Source organism: Callithrix jacchus, chromosome 21, assembly GCF_049354715.1.
Source record: "Callithrix jacchus isolate 240 chromosome 21, calJac240_pri, whole genome shotgun sequence".
NCBI lineage: Eukaryota > Metazoa > Chordata > Mammalia > Primates > Cebidae > Callithrix > Callithrix jacchus.
Genome location: NC_133522.1, coordinates 43,544,287 through 43,560,178, shown reverse-complemented (window position 1 = coordinate 43,560,178; position 15,892 = coordinate 43,544,287). Strand labels below are relative to the sequence as shown.

Sequence of the window (15,892 nt, the reverse complement as noted above, 5' to 3'; positions counted from 1 at the left end):
TGGTTTGCCTGTGCTCTTTTGTCAAGGATCAGTTAGCTATATTTGCGTGAGTCTATTTCTGGGCTCTCTATTCTGTTTCACTGATCTATTTGTCTGTTCTTTCACCAACACCACATTGTGCTGATTACTGTATAGAATTCACCCCTGAACCCATGGGGGCCAAGTGCTTTCTCTTTGGGGAGGTTAATAACCACCGACTCAAATTATTTAATAGATATATAGCTATTCAGATCGTCTGTTTGGGGAGGTTAATAACCACCGACTCAAATTATTTAATAGATACATAGCTATTCAGATAGTCTGTTTGGGGAGGTTAATAACCACCGACTCAAATTATTTAATAGATATATAGCTATTCAGATCGTCTGTTTGGGGAGGTTAATAACCACTGACTCAAATTATTTAATAGATATATAGCTATTCAGATCGTCTGTTTGGGGAGGTTAATAACCACCGACTCAAATTATTTAATAGATATATAGCTATTCAGATCGTCTGTTTGGGGGGGGTTAATAACCACCGACTCAAATTATTTAATAGATATATAGCTATTCAGATGATCTGTTTGGGGAGGTTAATAACCACCGACTCAAATTATTTAATAGATATATAGCTATTCAGATCGTCTGTTTGCTCTTGTGTGAGTTTTGGCAAATTCTATCTTTCAAGGAATTGGTTAACTTCATCTAGGTTATCAAATTTGTGGGCATAGAGTCATTCATAAAATTCCTTCATGATCCTTTATTATCCTTTCAGCATCCATGAGATTGCTAGTGACATCCCCTCTCTCATTTTGGATAGTAGTAATTTGTGTTCTTTCTCTTTTTTCTTAGTTAGCCTGCCCAGAGACTTATGGAGTTCATTGCTCTTTTCGAAGAACCAACTTTCGTTTCTATTTATTTTCGTTATTGATTTCCTATTTTCAATTTTATTAATTTTTACTCTAATTTTAATTATTTCTTTTCATGGGCTTACTTTGGATTTAATTTGCTCTTTTTTCTACTTTTTTAAAATGGAAACTTAAATGAGTGATTTCAGATCTTCTTTTGTGCTATCTGCATTCAGTGTTATAAGATTCCCTATAAGCATTTCTTTTATTGCATCCCACAAATTATAATAAGCTGTGTTTTCATTTTCATTTATTTCACAACATTTTTTCACTTATCTTGAGATTTCTTCTTTGACCCATGATATTTACAAGTGTGTTGTTTAATCTCCAAGTATTTTGGCATTTTCTAGCTATCTTTCTGTTACTGATTTCTAATTTAATTTCATTGTTATTTAAGAGCAAATATTGAAGGATTTCTATTCTCATTTTTCTTTTTGAGACAGAGTCTCACTCTGTCACCCAGGCTGGGGAAGTGGCATGATCTCAGCTCACTGCAACCTCCACCGCCTGGATTCAAGTGATTCTCCTGCCTCAGCCTCCCAAGTAGCTGGAACTACAGGCACACGCCACCACACCTGGCTAATTTTTGTATTTTTAGTAAAGACAGAGTTTCAGCATGTTGGCCAGTCTGGTCTTGAACTCCTGACCTCAAGTGGTCCAAGGATTTCTATTCTTTTAAACGTCCTATGGTATGTTTTATGACCTAGAATGCAGTCTATCTTGATTAACACTCCATGTGGACTTAAGAAGAATAAGTAATCTGCTGTTGTTTCCTCACCTTTTTCAACAAACATTTGAACCCCATAGTCTCTGCTTTAATAATTCTAGTACCCATTCCAACCTACACCATCATCAGTTCTAGACTGTACCTCTACACTAAATGGTGTTAGATGGTTCCACTTTAAGTCTTAGCTGTTTTCATCGTTTCACTGGTTCCCTTGCTAGCATCAGGGAAACTACCTACCAGCCAGACAGTTCTCTCCAGCAGCACCCACCAACCACACCCTGCTCCCCTGTCCTTACCCTCACTAAACCTGGTAGCAGAGAGAGGAGCTGTGAGGTAGTTGCCTTTTAGATAAATGAGGCGCTACTGCACGTGCACTGTGGTCTTCTTTGCAGTAGAAAAATGTCCAAGGAAGGTCAGCATCATTGACAGAAGATAAATGCAAGGCTACGTCTCACCGGCTCATCCATGAGCAATTCCTTCAGCTCCAGCAGGCTCTTCACAATTTGCTTTTAACCAAAATCCAGCTCTACCCTCCCTGAAGCATGCACCTAGGGCCCCAGTCAGGGGGGAAAAAAAAAAAAAAAAAAAAAAAAAAAAAAACCTAAACCAGACAGAGGATAATTAAGGAGGCAAAAAGCTTAAACCATAATATTTTAATTAAACTGCTTTTTTTAGCCATAGCACTCCTGCTTTATTTCATTCATACATCAGTAGTGGAAAAGAGTAGCCGTGTTTCATTATGAAAAAAGATAATTCATTGTATGTGTCCTTCCTAATGAAATGGCACTATATTAAGGCCCAAAATGTTTACTATGGCCCAGTAAAATATGGGGTTGTTCTGTGAGCTATTTCTTAAGACAGAAAATTATGCCAGAAAGCTACTAGATCAAAAGTCTATGGCAGTGCCAAAGTTTCAATAGTCTCTGTAATCTTGAATCTATGCAATTGAAAATAATACTGCATCTAGTTTGGCGGTCACACATTTGTGGACATTCATGTTTCGATTTACCTGGAAGTTCTTATTCTTGCCATCACACAGAATTTTCAGGAACTAGTTAAGCAAAGAAAGCAAAGGCCAGCAGCTCTCAGAACTGGGTCCCCAAGCTGAGGGTCAGCAGGGTGCATGTGGTGTGCCAACTCCAATGTCCACGCCTAGGGAAAGCACATCTTCCCAAAAGAAATGAAGCACAGATAATACTTGATCCTCAACTTTATCCCCAGAAATTTTTTTTAGGAACTTGAGTTTTGTATCAAATGCTCACATCCTACAGTGAAATCAAGTGCTTCGTTTTCAAGGTGCAGGAAGTTAGTCAATGCTGGGAGCAGGCACATACTTGTAATTTTATTCTCAGGGATCCCAGCAGCCAGCTAAAACTAGACAAGGACAAAACTCCACTCAAAGTATTCTGAAAGTCAGCTGATGCCCCATATTTTATTATTCCAAATGTGCATTCACTTGCCTGAGTGCTAGCCATGAGCACCCAGTGAACACTTACGGTACAGCGAGTGAGGTCCTAGACAAGTTACTATGAAGACTCTGAGAAAAAGAATCCCCCACTGTCCTCAACAAGCCTGCAGTCCCATGGCTGCCAGCTCCTACCATGTAACAACACTGTACCAAGTACACTGAACCACACAAAAACCCTGTGAGCAAATACTGCTTCCCACTTTACACGTGAAGTAACTGAGTCTAGTTTTAGGAATACCTAAACAGAAAGGGACAGGTACAACGAATCTTCTGGCATTTAAAGAAAGTAGATCAGCTTCTGCATAAGCAGTAAGACATGGTATCACGAGGAAGAAAGAAACATTTGTCCTGACATTTCTCAAAGACTGCACAGGTTTTGGAAGACAGGGATTCAAGGGCATTGTGAGTACAATGGTTCGTGCCTGTAATTCCAGCACTTTGGGAGGCCAAGGCAGGAGGATTGCTTGAGCCCAGGAATTCAAGACCAGCCTGGGCAACACAGCAAGACCCCGTCTCTATTTTAATAAGAGAGTGAGAAAGAGAAATCCAAAAGCAAAGGCATTTCAGTTTGCAAGGGCAGCATGGGAGAGGGTCTGAAGACAGAAACATGCAAGGTAAGATTGGGGGATGGTACCTAGCCTGGCTAGGATCATAGGATTTCAAAAAATATGTGTTTGGAAAACTGGTGCTAATTTGTAGGGACTTAGAATTTCAGGCTAAGGAGAAGGACCAAAAAAGGAATAATATGAGCAGTATTATTGATAAACCCATCATTGCACTTAAAAAGCTCTTCAGTCTTTAGGATTGAATTTTTAAAAATAATTTTCACTTGGCAAAACCAAAAGGTCATTACACAACCATCAAGCACTTTGAAATGATTCCATTAAAAAAAAAAAAAAAAAAACAGACTAAATCCCTAGTGGAATTTCAATAGCATGTAGTAGTAAACTATGTGTCCAGCAAAATCATAAAACAAGAGTTTATTATAGGAGATATTCCTTGAGATATTAAGAAATATAATGTACAAAATAATTAAAATTTTCACCGAGCAAAACCAATGATCCTTTAGAGATGAACAGAAGGAAAATAAGAAATGTTTCTTTCCAAAGTTGCTACCAAGGCTTCTGAGATTTCTGCAGGATAACGTTACTAAGATTTGCTTCTGAGGTCAACCTTGCCATCCTTTCCAACAAGCTTTTTAGGAAGGAACACCGGCTAGGGCTCAAGTACTGGTTTGGCTCCTGTCCCATTTTTCGGTCCTTCTGTAACTCCCTTTACTCAACTCCAAGTACGTCTGTGCACGGACAATGAGACGAAAGCATGCTCAATGCGAAAGCACAAATTATGTATTGAGAAATCACTACAATGCCAAATTTTTTTAGAATAACGAAATATATATATATATATATATATATCTTTAAGAACTTGCTGTGTTAGGGAAACTGTTTACATATTGAGGTGTTCCTCTTTTTTGACTGGAACAATAAAATAAAAATTTGATATGGCCTTGGTTTCTTCTGTGTGTGTGCCTGTGTCCAAAGAAGTCGGCCTTTTCTGCAAGTGAGAGCATGAATTGTTTCAAAGCACGACACCCTGCCCCACGGCCACTCAAGATAATCAGGCATCTCAGGCAAAACCCAAGGACAGTACCATGGGTTTGGAGTGATGGTCTCTCTTCCTCCCTCCCACTCTTCCTCTCTCTCCATCTTTCTCTCCCTAACTCGCTCACTTCCTCTCCCTCTCCTTTCTCTTTCCCCATCTCTCCCCCCGACGTTCTGCCTATGGCCAGATCCCAGCAATGGGTCAGCTCCGCTCCTACCCACACCTGCTGACCCAAGTGGGACCCCTCTGACACCTGTTGCACCTCATGGAACATGAACAAAATGAAAGGGACCTAGGGACTTGCAGCGCAGTTGATCCTGCCCCTTGTCACAGCTCTAACAATCTTAATGAAAGGAGTTGGACTGTTCATGACAAAGTCCCATGTTGGAATAAAGAAACCTTCTGTGAGAGTTTTTCATGCTCTCAGGGTTCCGTTTTGCATGGGTCGGCTTTGCCCAGCTCCAGTGCCTCGGCTCTGCTCTAACTCCTCCCCGCCGGGGAATCTAGGGCAATGGCTTAGCCAGCCGCCCCTCTCTACCGAAGCTTGCAGGAAGCCAAGCTTTAAAAGGACCCGTGAGCTGCCTCACACTGGAACATGTACAGAAGTCATTTTAAAATGTGCCGAGGATAAATTCTTTCCCAGAGGTTAGTGCTTGGTGAAACAAACCCTGGGACATGGTCTGCATTTCATCCTGCTTTTCCTAATGTGCTCCTCCCATACTGCTGCTGTGCCTGGTGGAATTACTACCCTGTCCTCTGTGTCCCCCAGCCCCTGTGTGTCTGTCCCACTTGGCACCCATTGAGCCCCACACAAGCCTGTGGAGATGCATCCAGGGAAGGGCTCCATTCCCGCTTCTCTCTAGGCCCTGGGGCCACCTTCCACATTACCCCCAAGGGATTGTCTAAAGTAACTCCCTGGTCAAAACTATACTGGCACTTCTTTGTCTATTCTGGTGGTTTTCAAACTAACCTGCAGAAACGGTGCTCTGAAGGAAAGCTTAAGAAGAAGCTCAATATTTAAGGCAGACAAGGTGGAGAGCTTGGTTACGGCAGGGGTGGAGGCTCAGAGCCCTGCCCCTCAAACGCAACTGCCCCAAGACCCCTGCCATTAGAGCACAGGTTGATTAATGCTCACTGCTGTGCAGCATTCAGTCCAAAGACCTCAGCTGAGTCTCTCAGCATCAGCAGGCTGTGGGCCCTGGACCCCTTTGCAGACCAAAACTCTCCCCTTCTAGCCCACCTTATCAAATGTCCACATTCCCTAGACAGGGAACACCCTCTCAGGCCACCTTGGCTTTGACCATATTGTTCCTTTCTTTCCAGAATGTGAATCCAGAGCCATCCAGGAAACTCAGACATCCTTCCCTAACTCCCCCGGGGAGCCAGTAGGTTTCCAAGTATGGGTCTTCAGAGCTTGAAATTGGTGATTGTGGGACTATTTATGCCATAGAAATTGGCAAATACTACCAATTACAGCTTCTATTTTCCCAGAGACCCTGTTGCTAAACATTTACAGAGATGCAAACCAGAGATGATTCTGAAAGATGGTGGAGACATAACTTCAAGGGTTCTCTCATTGTCCACGTTGCCTAGAGGGAGAAATAGCTAGACCAGAGCATAGGCAGTGGCTATTGGTTTGACTGGGCAGCCAGGGTCTTGGAAGAAGCACAGTTTTGGATGATTGGTATCAATAAATTCGTAACAAAGACCCTTAAGAATGAGCACAGGGTGTGCGGACACCTATGGTCCATGCAAATGCTCACCAGTAAGTCTTTATTGTGGAGAAGGGTCCTGATCATTTAGAAGAAGGCCCTATTACCTATGACTGTCAATCACCAACCTTCCCAACCATCACTGCGCTTACTTGGGAACCCAGCAGCAAAGGAACCATGATTTCAGAATGGATCCCATTCACAAGCTCAACAACACCGACAGCCCCTTCTCCAAGGCTGACTCAGCTGTTACATCATGGAGTATTTAATTTTCCAATGCAGTAACCACGTGTGAACACTCAATTCTAGACCAATGTGGCAGCTACCTGGCAACCAGTTGTTTAATTGGGACTCCATCACCCCAGCAACACAGTCTCACTGGAAGAGACTCTTCCTCTGATTTGGACTTGCTCTTTCCAACACCCTCACTTATACCAGCACCATCACACATAGGCCTACTGGTCACCTTCCTTACTGCTGCAGTATCAGACATGACACTGCTTCTGAACAAGGATTCACTTGATCACATTATTGGTATCACTCCAGCAGGAGAAATAAGGCAATGACCAGGATCCTATGGGATTCACAAGCAAGTCAGCTTTTCCTTGGCATGTCATGATTTTTGTCTTCCTCTTGGGAGCACTTCCAGCACCACCTGTGGAACTTCATACAAGTCCCATGATGTTACTCAGGTGTGTGATATTGTACTAGACATGACATAAAATACACAAGAAACTTGAGAGATCACTTTTTCCTGTGATGCACAATTTCTTGGAGAAATGAACTGTTCACACAGAAAGGATGAGCATCGCATGGCATTTTAAGTGGATACTCACAACACCTGGGCTCACCACCATAGCAACAGGAGGTGGCTTTGAATTCGTGCAGTGGAACAGCGTGTATGCAGTTATGATTCAATAGTGCACATTCATGGTTGCTCACATTTGTCTCACCCGAATGACTCCCTATATGATCTGTAAGTGTTTGTGTGCATAAGCTTTGATACATTTTAACCTTTCATAATAGATATGTGTATATTTTATGGAAGTAAAGGAGAAAATAAACTAATATTTGCATCTATTTTATGCATTCATGACATACCTAACTTCTCCTTAATTTTCAATATTTCTACACTATGCTGTTCATCTGCAAGTTTTTTCAAATTGTTACAAATCTCCAAAAAATTTTTCAATATATTAATATGGAAAAACATATGTGTATAAGTGGATACATGCAGTTCAAACCCATGTTGTTCAAGTGTCAATTGTATTTATGACACAACAGTCATGAGGCAAGTGTGACCAGGACAGTGACAGGGAGAGGACCCGATAGATGGGACCCTCCAAGCCACTGCAAGAACTTGGGCTTTTATTTTGAACCAGAAAGTGGACCCCATTGAAGTATTTGTGTGCAGAGGAGAGACATGAACAGAAGGGAGGACTGGAAGAAACAAGAAGAAATTAGTTCAAGAAACAGGGTTTGGACTCAGGAGATGGTGGACATTCTTGATATCCGTGGAAGGCAGAGAGAGCCAGCTGGATTGGGTGAGAGAGGGGAGATGAAAAGGTATCAGGGTCACCACCTGTGGGGGTCTGTCCTGCAGACCCTGACTCAACAACAGATGAATAAAGTACACTGACATACATATATTATGCTTTGCCAGTTTGACTGAGTGTCTGAGCTGCTTACAGACTCCCTGGAGAGTGCTGTTGTGACCTCTGGCTCTCACCAGCCAGAGAGACTTACATTTATTCAGTGAAGTTTAATAAAAGAGGCTCTAAGTAAACACACTTGTGGAGAAATATTAAAGTCCAGGTTCCAAGCCTAAAGCAAACACCATTAGAGGGTAATCTCCTAGGTTGACCTCCCCCCAAGAGGGCCATCTGGCTCAAAGTTTAGTTTTAAGACCACATGAGTAAACAAGTTATTCAGATAAACTCCTCCCCATACTCTAGCTATTTGCTTTTCTTATTAACTAAATGTAAAGGGGATTTAGGTTGCCTTCAGCCAAAACTTCTACTGAAACTATGCAAAAACTTCTCAGCTTTCCAAGAAGGTTTGTGATTATTCCTTAAAGCTATCTCTAATACTTTTCCTTTAATATTTTTGCTACCACCCTGAGTGAATCCCCACAAAAAGGGATGTCAGAGACAATGCCCAGGTGTTCAGAATGGTGTTTCCATTTGCTGGGGAAGCAGCAGGTTTGCCAAGGAACTACCAAACTTCCACACAAGATTCTGCAGCCCTCAAGCAGGCAAGGCTTGAGTGTTCACTTGGAATCAGTATTTGACCAGCTCAGGAAGCTGGACGTGAAGGGAGGTTCAGGAGCAAGCCACATAGCCTCTGGAGTGACCAAGGGGTGAGGAGCTACCCCAGGAACCTCACTAAGATGCCCACAGCTTTATCATCCCTGCTGGGTACATTGTCCCCTTAATACTGACCACAGCTGTCCTCACACAGGAGCCATGAATGAATACGGGGAATGGGCCAACTTCTCACAGTCTGAAAAATGTGCCCATGCAGGCATGCAATCAGACAGAATCAAATCTCCATCAGTCACAGAAATAATGATGAACTTCCCAGCTCATCCCACTGTTGCTGGAGAGTTGGTGATAACATTGCAATGCCCACATTCAGAACAAGAAAGAAACAGAAGGAAGTTTCAAATTAGTTCCCCATAAGCAGCTTTGATTAAACTATTGATATGGTTTGGCTGTGTCCCCAACCAAATCTCATCTTGAAACATGGCTCCCATAATCCCCACATGTCATGGGAGGGACCCAGTGGGAGATAATTGAATCATGGGAGCAGTTTTTCCCTGCTGTTCTCATGATAGTGAATAAGTTTCATGAGATCTGATGGTTTTATAAAGGGCAGTTCCCCAGCACACACTCTCTTGCCTGCTGCTATGTAAGATAAGACTTTGCTCCTCCTTCACCTTCCACCATGATTGTGAGGCCTCCCCAGTCACGTGGAACTGTGAGTCCATTAGACCACAAAGAGATACTATCACCCGCTAATTACAATGGTGATCATTAGAGAGTCAGGAAACAAGAGATGCCGGAGAGGATGTGGAGAAATAGGAACGCTTTTACACTGTTGGTGGGAGTGTAAATTAGTTCAACCATTGTGGAAGACAGTGTGGCAATTCCTCAAGGATCTAGAACCAGAAATAGCATTTGACTCAGCAATCACGTTACTGGGTATATATCCAAAGGATTATAACTCATATACTATAAAGACACATGCAAACGTACATTTATTGTGGCACTATTCACAATAGTAAATACATGGAACCAACCCAAATGCCGATCAATGATAGAGACTGGATAAAGAAAATGTGGCATATATACACCATGGAATAATATGCAGCCATAAAAAAGGATAAATTTATGTCCTTTGCAGGGACATGGATGAAGCTGGAAACCATTGTTCTCAGCAAACTAACACAAGAACAGAAAACCAAACACTGCATGTTCTCACTTATAAGTGGGAGTTGAACAATGAGAACACATGGACCCAGGGAGGGAAACATCACACACTGGGGTCTGTTGGGGGATGGGGAGCTAGGGGAGGGATAGCATTAGGAGAAATACCTAATGCAGATGACAGGTTGATGGATGCAGCAAACCACCATGGCACATGTATACCTATGTAACACACCTGCATGTTCTGCACATGTACCCCCGAACTTCAAAAATAATAATAAAAATTACCCAGTCTCAGGCCGGGCACAGTGGCTCACGCCTATAATCCCAGCACTTTGGGAGGCCGAGGCGGGTGGATCACGAGGTCAAGCGATCAAGACCATCCTGGTCAACAAGGTGAAACCCCGTCTCTGCTAAAAATACAAAAATTAGCTGGGCATAGTGGTGCACGCCTGTAGTCCCAGCTACTCAGGAGGCTGAGGCAGGAGAATTGCTTGAACCCAGAAGGAGGAGGTTGCGGTGAGCCAAGATCGTGCCATTGCACTCCAGTCTGGGTAACAACAGCGAAACTCTGTCTCAAAAAAAAAAAAAAAATTACCCAGTCTCAGGTATATCTTCATTAGCAGCATGAGAGTGGAGTAATACAACTACTTAATCAGTAGTTACTGATTCAAATTTACATTGTTTATCCACTTCCTTTTATTTCTCTTTTATTAAAGATATCTGAGGTTTCATTCTATAAACTTGCAGTGCCCTTCTTAGCCCAGGACCAAACCCACACAGCCCCAGAATAAGATGAGTCTCCTCCCAAGGAAAAGTCCTGGGGGCTGTTTCTCACACTACAAGGCACAGGCTGCTGGGGAGAGGAGGCACCACGTTGTGGGGGATCTTTAGCCATTTCTTCTTGCCCAGAAACAAAATATCGGCTTCAATGAGTCAATGAGTCAGGGGGGCTCAGACCTACTCCCAATGATCACAAAGACAGGCAAAAAGATCAGGTTTTAGTCCCTAAACATGGCTCCCTGCTCCTTGAGGGAGAGGGGTCTCAACGAGTGCTACCCCAAAGCCCATTTGGATTCAGGAGGAGCTCACATCACAACCCAGCTATGACACCTTGATGGCCATAGTGCTTCCCCTGCTAAGCCTCCCCAGAGGAGCCTCCAGAGAGGTACCAGCAGGGCGAGGCTCTTGGTCAGGGAGCCACCGTCTGGGTTGCCATCCCCACTCCGATTGACCCATGGAAGCCTGCCTGCCTCTCCCAGGAAAGTGTAGGGATTTCTTGGGACGTGCCACTATCCCGTCAGTCGCTGAGGCCCCAGGTGCCTGTTTGCTCCTGCTGTCTCAGAGGGGCCTGTAGACACGTGATCGGATGCATTTGCTAAGTCAGGAGATGAACATCAAGCCACCCAGTGGGCAGAAGGCGAGTTGCCCTTACTGAGTCCCCTCTCACACCCGGAGGCAGTGAGGCGGGGGCCTCCACCAGGCTGCACAGGGAGCAGGAGCCCTCGGTGGGCCCTGCCAGATGCCCCTCTCTGTCTCTGCCTGGGAGAGCCACTGAAATCCTCATCCCCCAGGTTATTGGGCGGCTCATCTTAGAGCCTAGTCTGCATCCCAGCTGGGGGATGAGGCACATCTTGGCTGAATGCTCCAGTCCTGTGTTACTCCATAGGCAGCCTCCCCACACTTCAAGACTTCAAATCATCCTTTATTTTGTCATGATTTTGCAGGTCAGGCATCAGGAGGACAGATGCAGAGGGTGCATCTCCGACCCAAGCGCCAACCACGGGGTGCCTCAGCCTCCTTGTCTCGCTCTGTCTCCATAGCCCCCAAGCTCCACAAGATGTGGGCTCTTCCCAGCCAGGAAGTCTCCAGGTGCCCCTCCTGGAGTCTCCAGCTTCCAAGGGGCTAGAAGCCCGAAGCAGCTCAGTTTATGTCTGTCAACAAAAAGAGCCGAACTCTGTAAAATATCTGAAGGGGGCCAAGCCAGATGGCTCACACCTGTAATCCCAGCACTTTAGGAGGCCGAAGTGGTCAGGCTTTCGAGACCAGCCTAGCCAACATGGTGAAACCCCATCTCTACTATAGATACAAAAAATTAGCCGGGCGTGGTAGCACACGCCCATAATCCCAGCTACTTGGGAAACTGAGGCAGGAGAATTGCTTGAACCTGGGAGGCACTGGTTGCAGTGAGCAGAGCTCACACCGTTGCACTCCAGCCTTTGTAACAGGGCGAGACTCAGTCTCAAAAAAAAATAAAAGAAAAAATTGAAGGGATTTATTCTAAGCCAAATAGGAGTGATAAATGGGCCCGTAATGCAGCCCCAGGAGATCCTGAGAACGTGCGCCCAAAGTGTTCAGGGCACAGCCTAGTTTTATACACTTTAAGGAGACATGAGACATCAATCAAAACACATGTGGGATGGACACTGGTTTGGTCCAGAAATGCGGGACAACTGGAAGTGGGGAGGGGGCTTCCAGGTTATAGGTAGATTTAAATTTTTTCTGATTGGCAATTGGTTGAAGGAGTTAAGTTATTATCTAAAGACCTGGCCTCAATAGAAAGGAGCGTCTGGGTTATGATAAGGAGTTTTGGAGACCAAAGTTTTCTCACGCAGATGAAGCCACCATGTAGCAGGCTTCAGAGGGAAGAGACTGTATGTGTTTCTCAGCAAACTGAAAGAGCCTGTTCCGTCAGTAATTCTGAAAGGGAGCAGGGGACAGCAAGCCATGTCCAGCCCCCATCCCACATCATGGTCTGAACCAGTCCTTCCGGCTAGCCCTTCCAATGCCCTTGCTAAGGGAAGGGGTTCGTTCAGATGGGGAGGGTGGGGGCAGGGTTAAATTTTATTTTTGGTTGACCCGTCCACACCAGGAACGGAGTGACTTTCCACCACATCCTGATGCTCCATGCAGTCAGACTCCAGCATGCAGAGCCTCCACCATCGCAGGGTGGCAAGTACACAGATCACAGGCGAGGCAACGGCTTTGTAGTCAGCTTTGGAAAAAACCCCGGCCACATTAGGCTTCACTGCCATTTTTTTTCCATCTCTGTGGATGCTGGGCTGGGAAGGGGCCTAGTGAGAGGGTTTGACTCCTTCGGCCCAGTTTCCACACTGTCCCCTCCCTCTGCCACACCTGCCCGGGGCAAAGCCCACCTGGCCCTCCTCTGCTTCCTTCTCCATATCCACATATCACTTCCCCGCCAAAAAGTAGCAACTTTTGGAGGAAGACAGAACTACATCGTATTCACGGCATTGCAATTAGGGATCATAGCGGCTCCCTGATGAAAACACTACAGTCAGGATCACTATTCGTGTCATCCCTTAGTCTGCACCCGTGCTGAAGCCATGGAGAGCTGCCACCATGAAACCCTCTCAGCCACAGCAACAATCTCACGCCCATGAAACAAGCTCTGGCTAATGCACCCTAACAGGCCCTGGAAGTGAGGAGCCTGCAGTGGGAAATGCAGGCAGTCAGCTACTTACTTAGTCGGCCCTCGGACACTGGGTGACCAAGATAACTGGTGTCAAATGGAATCCGAACAAACAGTCTCCAGGGGTTTATCCACACCTCGAAATGCTGAAGGGAGGCTGCCAGGGCCAAAGATCCAGGAGAAACAAATTAGGTGGAAAGCCCCAGCCCCACCCTCCCCTTCACCTCCATTGCCAGCAGCTGAAGGTAAGTCAAGACCTCAGGCTGAGGCTTCGCCCTCCACGGGCCGCGCCAAATTAGACACTCATTCTTCAGCAACTCACACACCTGTGCACAGAGCAGTAAGCCCCTAGGTGGGAAATTCTTCCTCCAGGCATTGCGGTGCTGCAGAAGCCATAAAGTAGCACATAAACGGAGCAGCACTCGTGCCTGAAAGAAAGGCAGCGCTGGCTGTGATCACTCACCAGAGCCTGGGCCCTTAGGGCTGCCAAGAACCACGAAGTCTGTTCCATGTGTACAAAGCAGGCAGGGTGCAATCTTTACAGCCCAAGAGGGTTGCAGAAATTGATAACCAAGTCGAGAGGACACAGACAGACAGAAAGAACTGAGACAGAAAGACTCAGTATGAGCATTTTTGCAGCCCAACACCAATTTCACGCATTTATGTGTCATAGTTTATCTGTGATCTTTTCGAATTTAAAAAAATTTTTTTTTTTTTGAGACAGAGTTTCACTCTTGCTACCCAGGTTGGAGTGCAATGGCGCAATCTCAGCTCACTGCAACCTCCACCTCCTGGGTTCAGGCAATTCTCCTGCCTCAGCCTCCTGAGTAGCTGGGATTACAGGCACGTGCCACCATGCCCAGCTAATTTTTTGTATTTTTAGTAGAGACGGGGTTTCATCATGTTGACCAGGATGGTCTCGATCTCTTGACCTCATGATCCACCCGCCTCAGCCTCCCAAAGTGCTGGGATTACAGGCGTGAGCCACTGCGCCCGGCCCTCGAATTAAAAATATTTTTAAACAAATTACTGCTTTAACATTTAGAAAAACGTTTGCAGGCTAGGCACAGTGGCTTGTGCTTGTAATCCCGGCACATTAGATGGCTGAGGCAGGAGGATCATTTGAAGCTAGGAGTTCAAGATCAGCCTGAGCAACATGGCAAGACCCCACATCTACAAAAACATTTTTAAATACCCGGGCATGGTGGCTGTCATGGGTGCGACTGGCTGGTGCCAGCATCACAGTCGGCAGATTTTACCACGACAGTTGTAGGTTTAAAAAAGGCTGATGTATTAGATGAGGTAAGAAGATACGTTGCAAGGGTGCAATGGACAGCACAGCAGAGAAAGGGCTGTGTGCAGGGGCAGGGGCTCGCGGGAGGTTTGATGGTTTCACGCTGGAGGCGCTCTGTGCAGAATGAGATTGTGCTGCTGGCACTACATGCGGAGCGAGGTATTTGGAAACAGGATGTTGTGCTAGTGGGTTGTCTGTGATCACTGGTCTCTCAGAGCAATGGCTTTTCCCACCCGGGGCCCCTTCCTCGTTGGTGTTTACTTATTAGGACTCCACAGTGGTCCATGCCTGCTCTCAGTTTCTCAAGAGGCTGAAGTGGGAGGATCAATTGGGTCCAAGGGGGTCAAGGCTGCAGTGAGCCAGGATGGCACCACTGCACTCCGGCCTGGGTAAGAGTGAGAGTTTATCTCTAAAACCAAAAATAAAAACCTTACCCTCTCAGTAGCGACAACATTCAGACCACGGCTTTGGTTTGACTGCAGGCTCCTTAAGTTGATAGGAAAGAAAGGTTCAGAAAGCAGAACAGGGCTGAAAAAAGAATCTGGAAATCACGAAAAAACTCCAGGGCTGCCCTGGGTGCTGAAGGAGCGGAGAAAACAAATGTCCTCCAGCCTGGTCAGTGTCAGCGGGTTTGTGCCCTAAGATTAGGGGTCATCAGGGGTCATCTGGGGAAGGAGCAGGGCCCACCAGGTCAGAACCAGGTCTCTTGGAGCCTGTCTCAGGGCATAAAGGAAGGAACTTCCAGCCATTATGGGTGACTACCTTACCACCACATGCTGAGCCCAGTGTGAATGCCTGTAAGGAGTTGAATAGGGTCCCACAATTTTCACATCTCCCCAGAAACTCAGGATGTAACTGTGAGAGATGGGAAAGTTCTTCTTCAAAGTTTCCATCTTAGACTACATTATAAGGAGTTACAATCTCTTGCTGTATGGCCATTATGTGCTATTAGCATAAACATATATCCATGTGTGTATATATATATATATTCTGTAAATCAGCTACGTCTTAAATCAGCTACCTGGACTCACTCCGGCATGTCTGAACAGGACTGGGCAAGCTCCAAACCCTGGTGCGTGCCATTCCTGATTTGGAAACCCTCCCAACCTTCTCCTGTCCAGCTTCCTCTTTTTCTTTGTCTTCTTCCTCATCTTCTTTCCCCTTATCTATTCAGGAAATTTCCAAGGTTTTAGCCAATCGGGCCAAGCATAGAATGTGAGATCCCGTTCCGGCCAATGGAACCTGGACACAGCAGTAGGGCGATTGCTTCAGGTTATGGAAGTTATAAATGTCCCTGTCTCCTCTGTTCAGGTGTGCTGTCGTGGCAAGACTGCCGGCG

The 15,892-nt window shown here is 45.4% G+C and overlaps 1 protein-coding gene across 1 annotated transcript in view; it reads left to right on the top strand.

Annotated features, from left to right (window-relative positions):
- Window positions 1-7,478, top strand: part of KCNJ6 (potassium inwardly rectifying channel subfamily J member 6) — a 307,645-nt gene extending 300,167 nt beyond the window's left edge. Inside the window, exon 5 of the mRNA XM_002761414.6 lies at window positions 6,010-7,478. Within this exon, the coding sequence (XP_002761460.2) occupies window positions 6,010-6,104 (95 nt within the window). The 3' untranslated portion in view covers window positions 6,105-7,478. The remainder of the gene's footprint in view (window positions 1-6,009) is intronic.
- The last annotated feature ends 8,414 nt before the right edge of the window (window positions 7,479-15,892 follow it).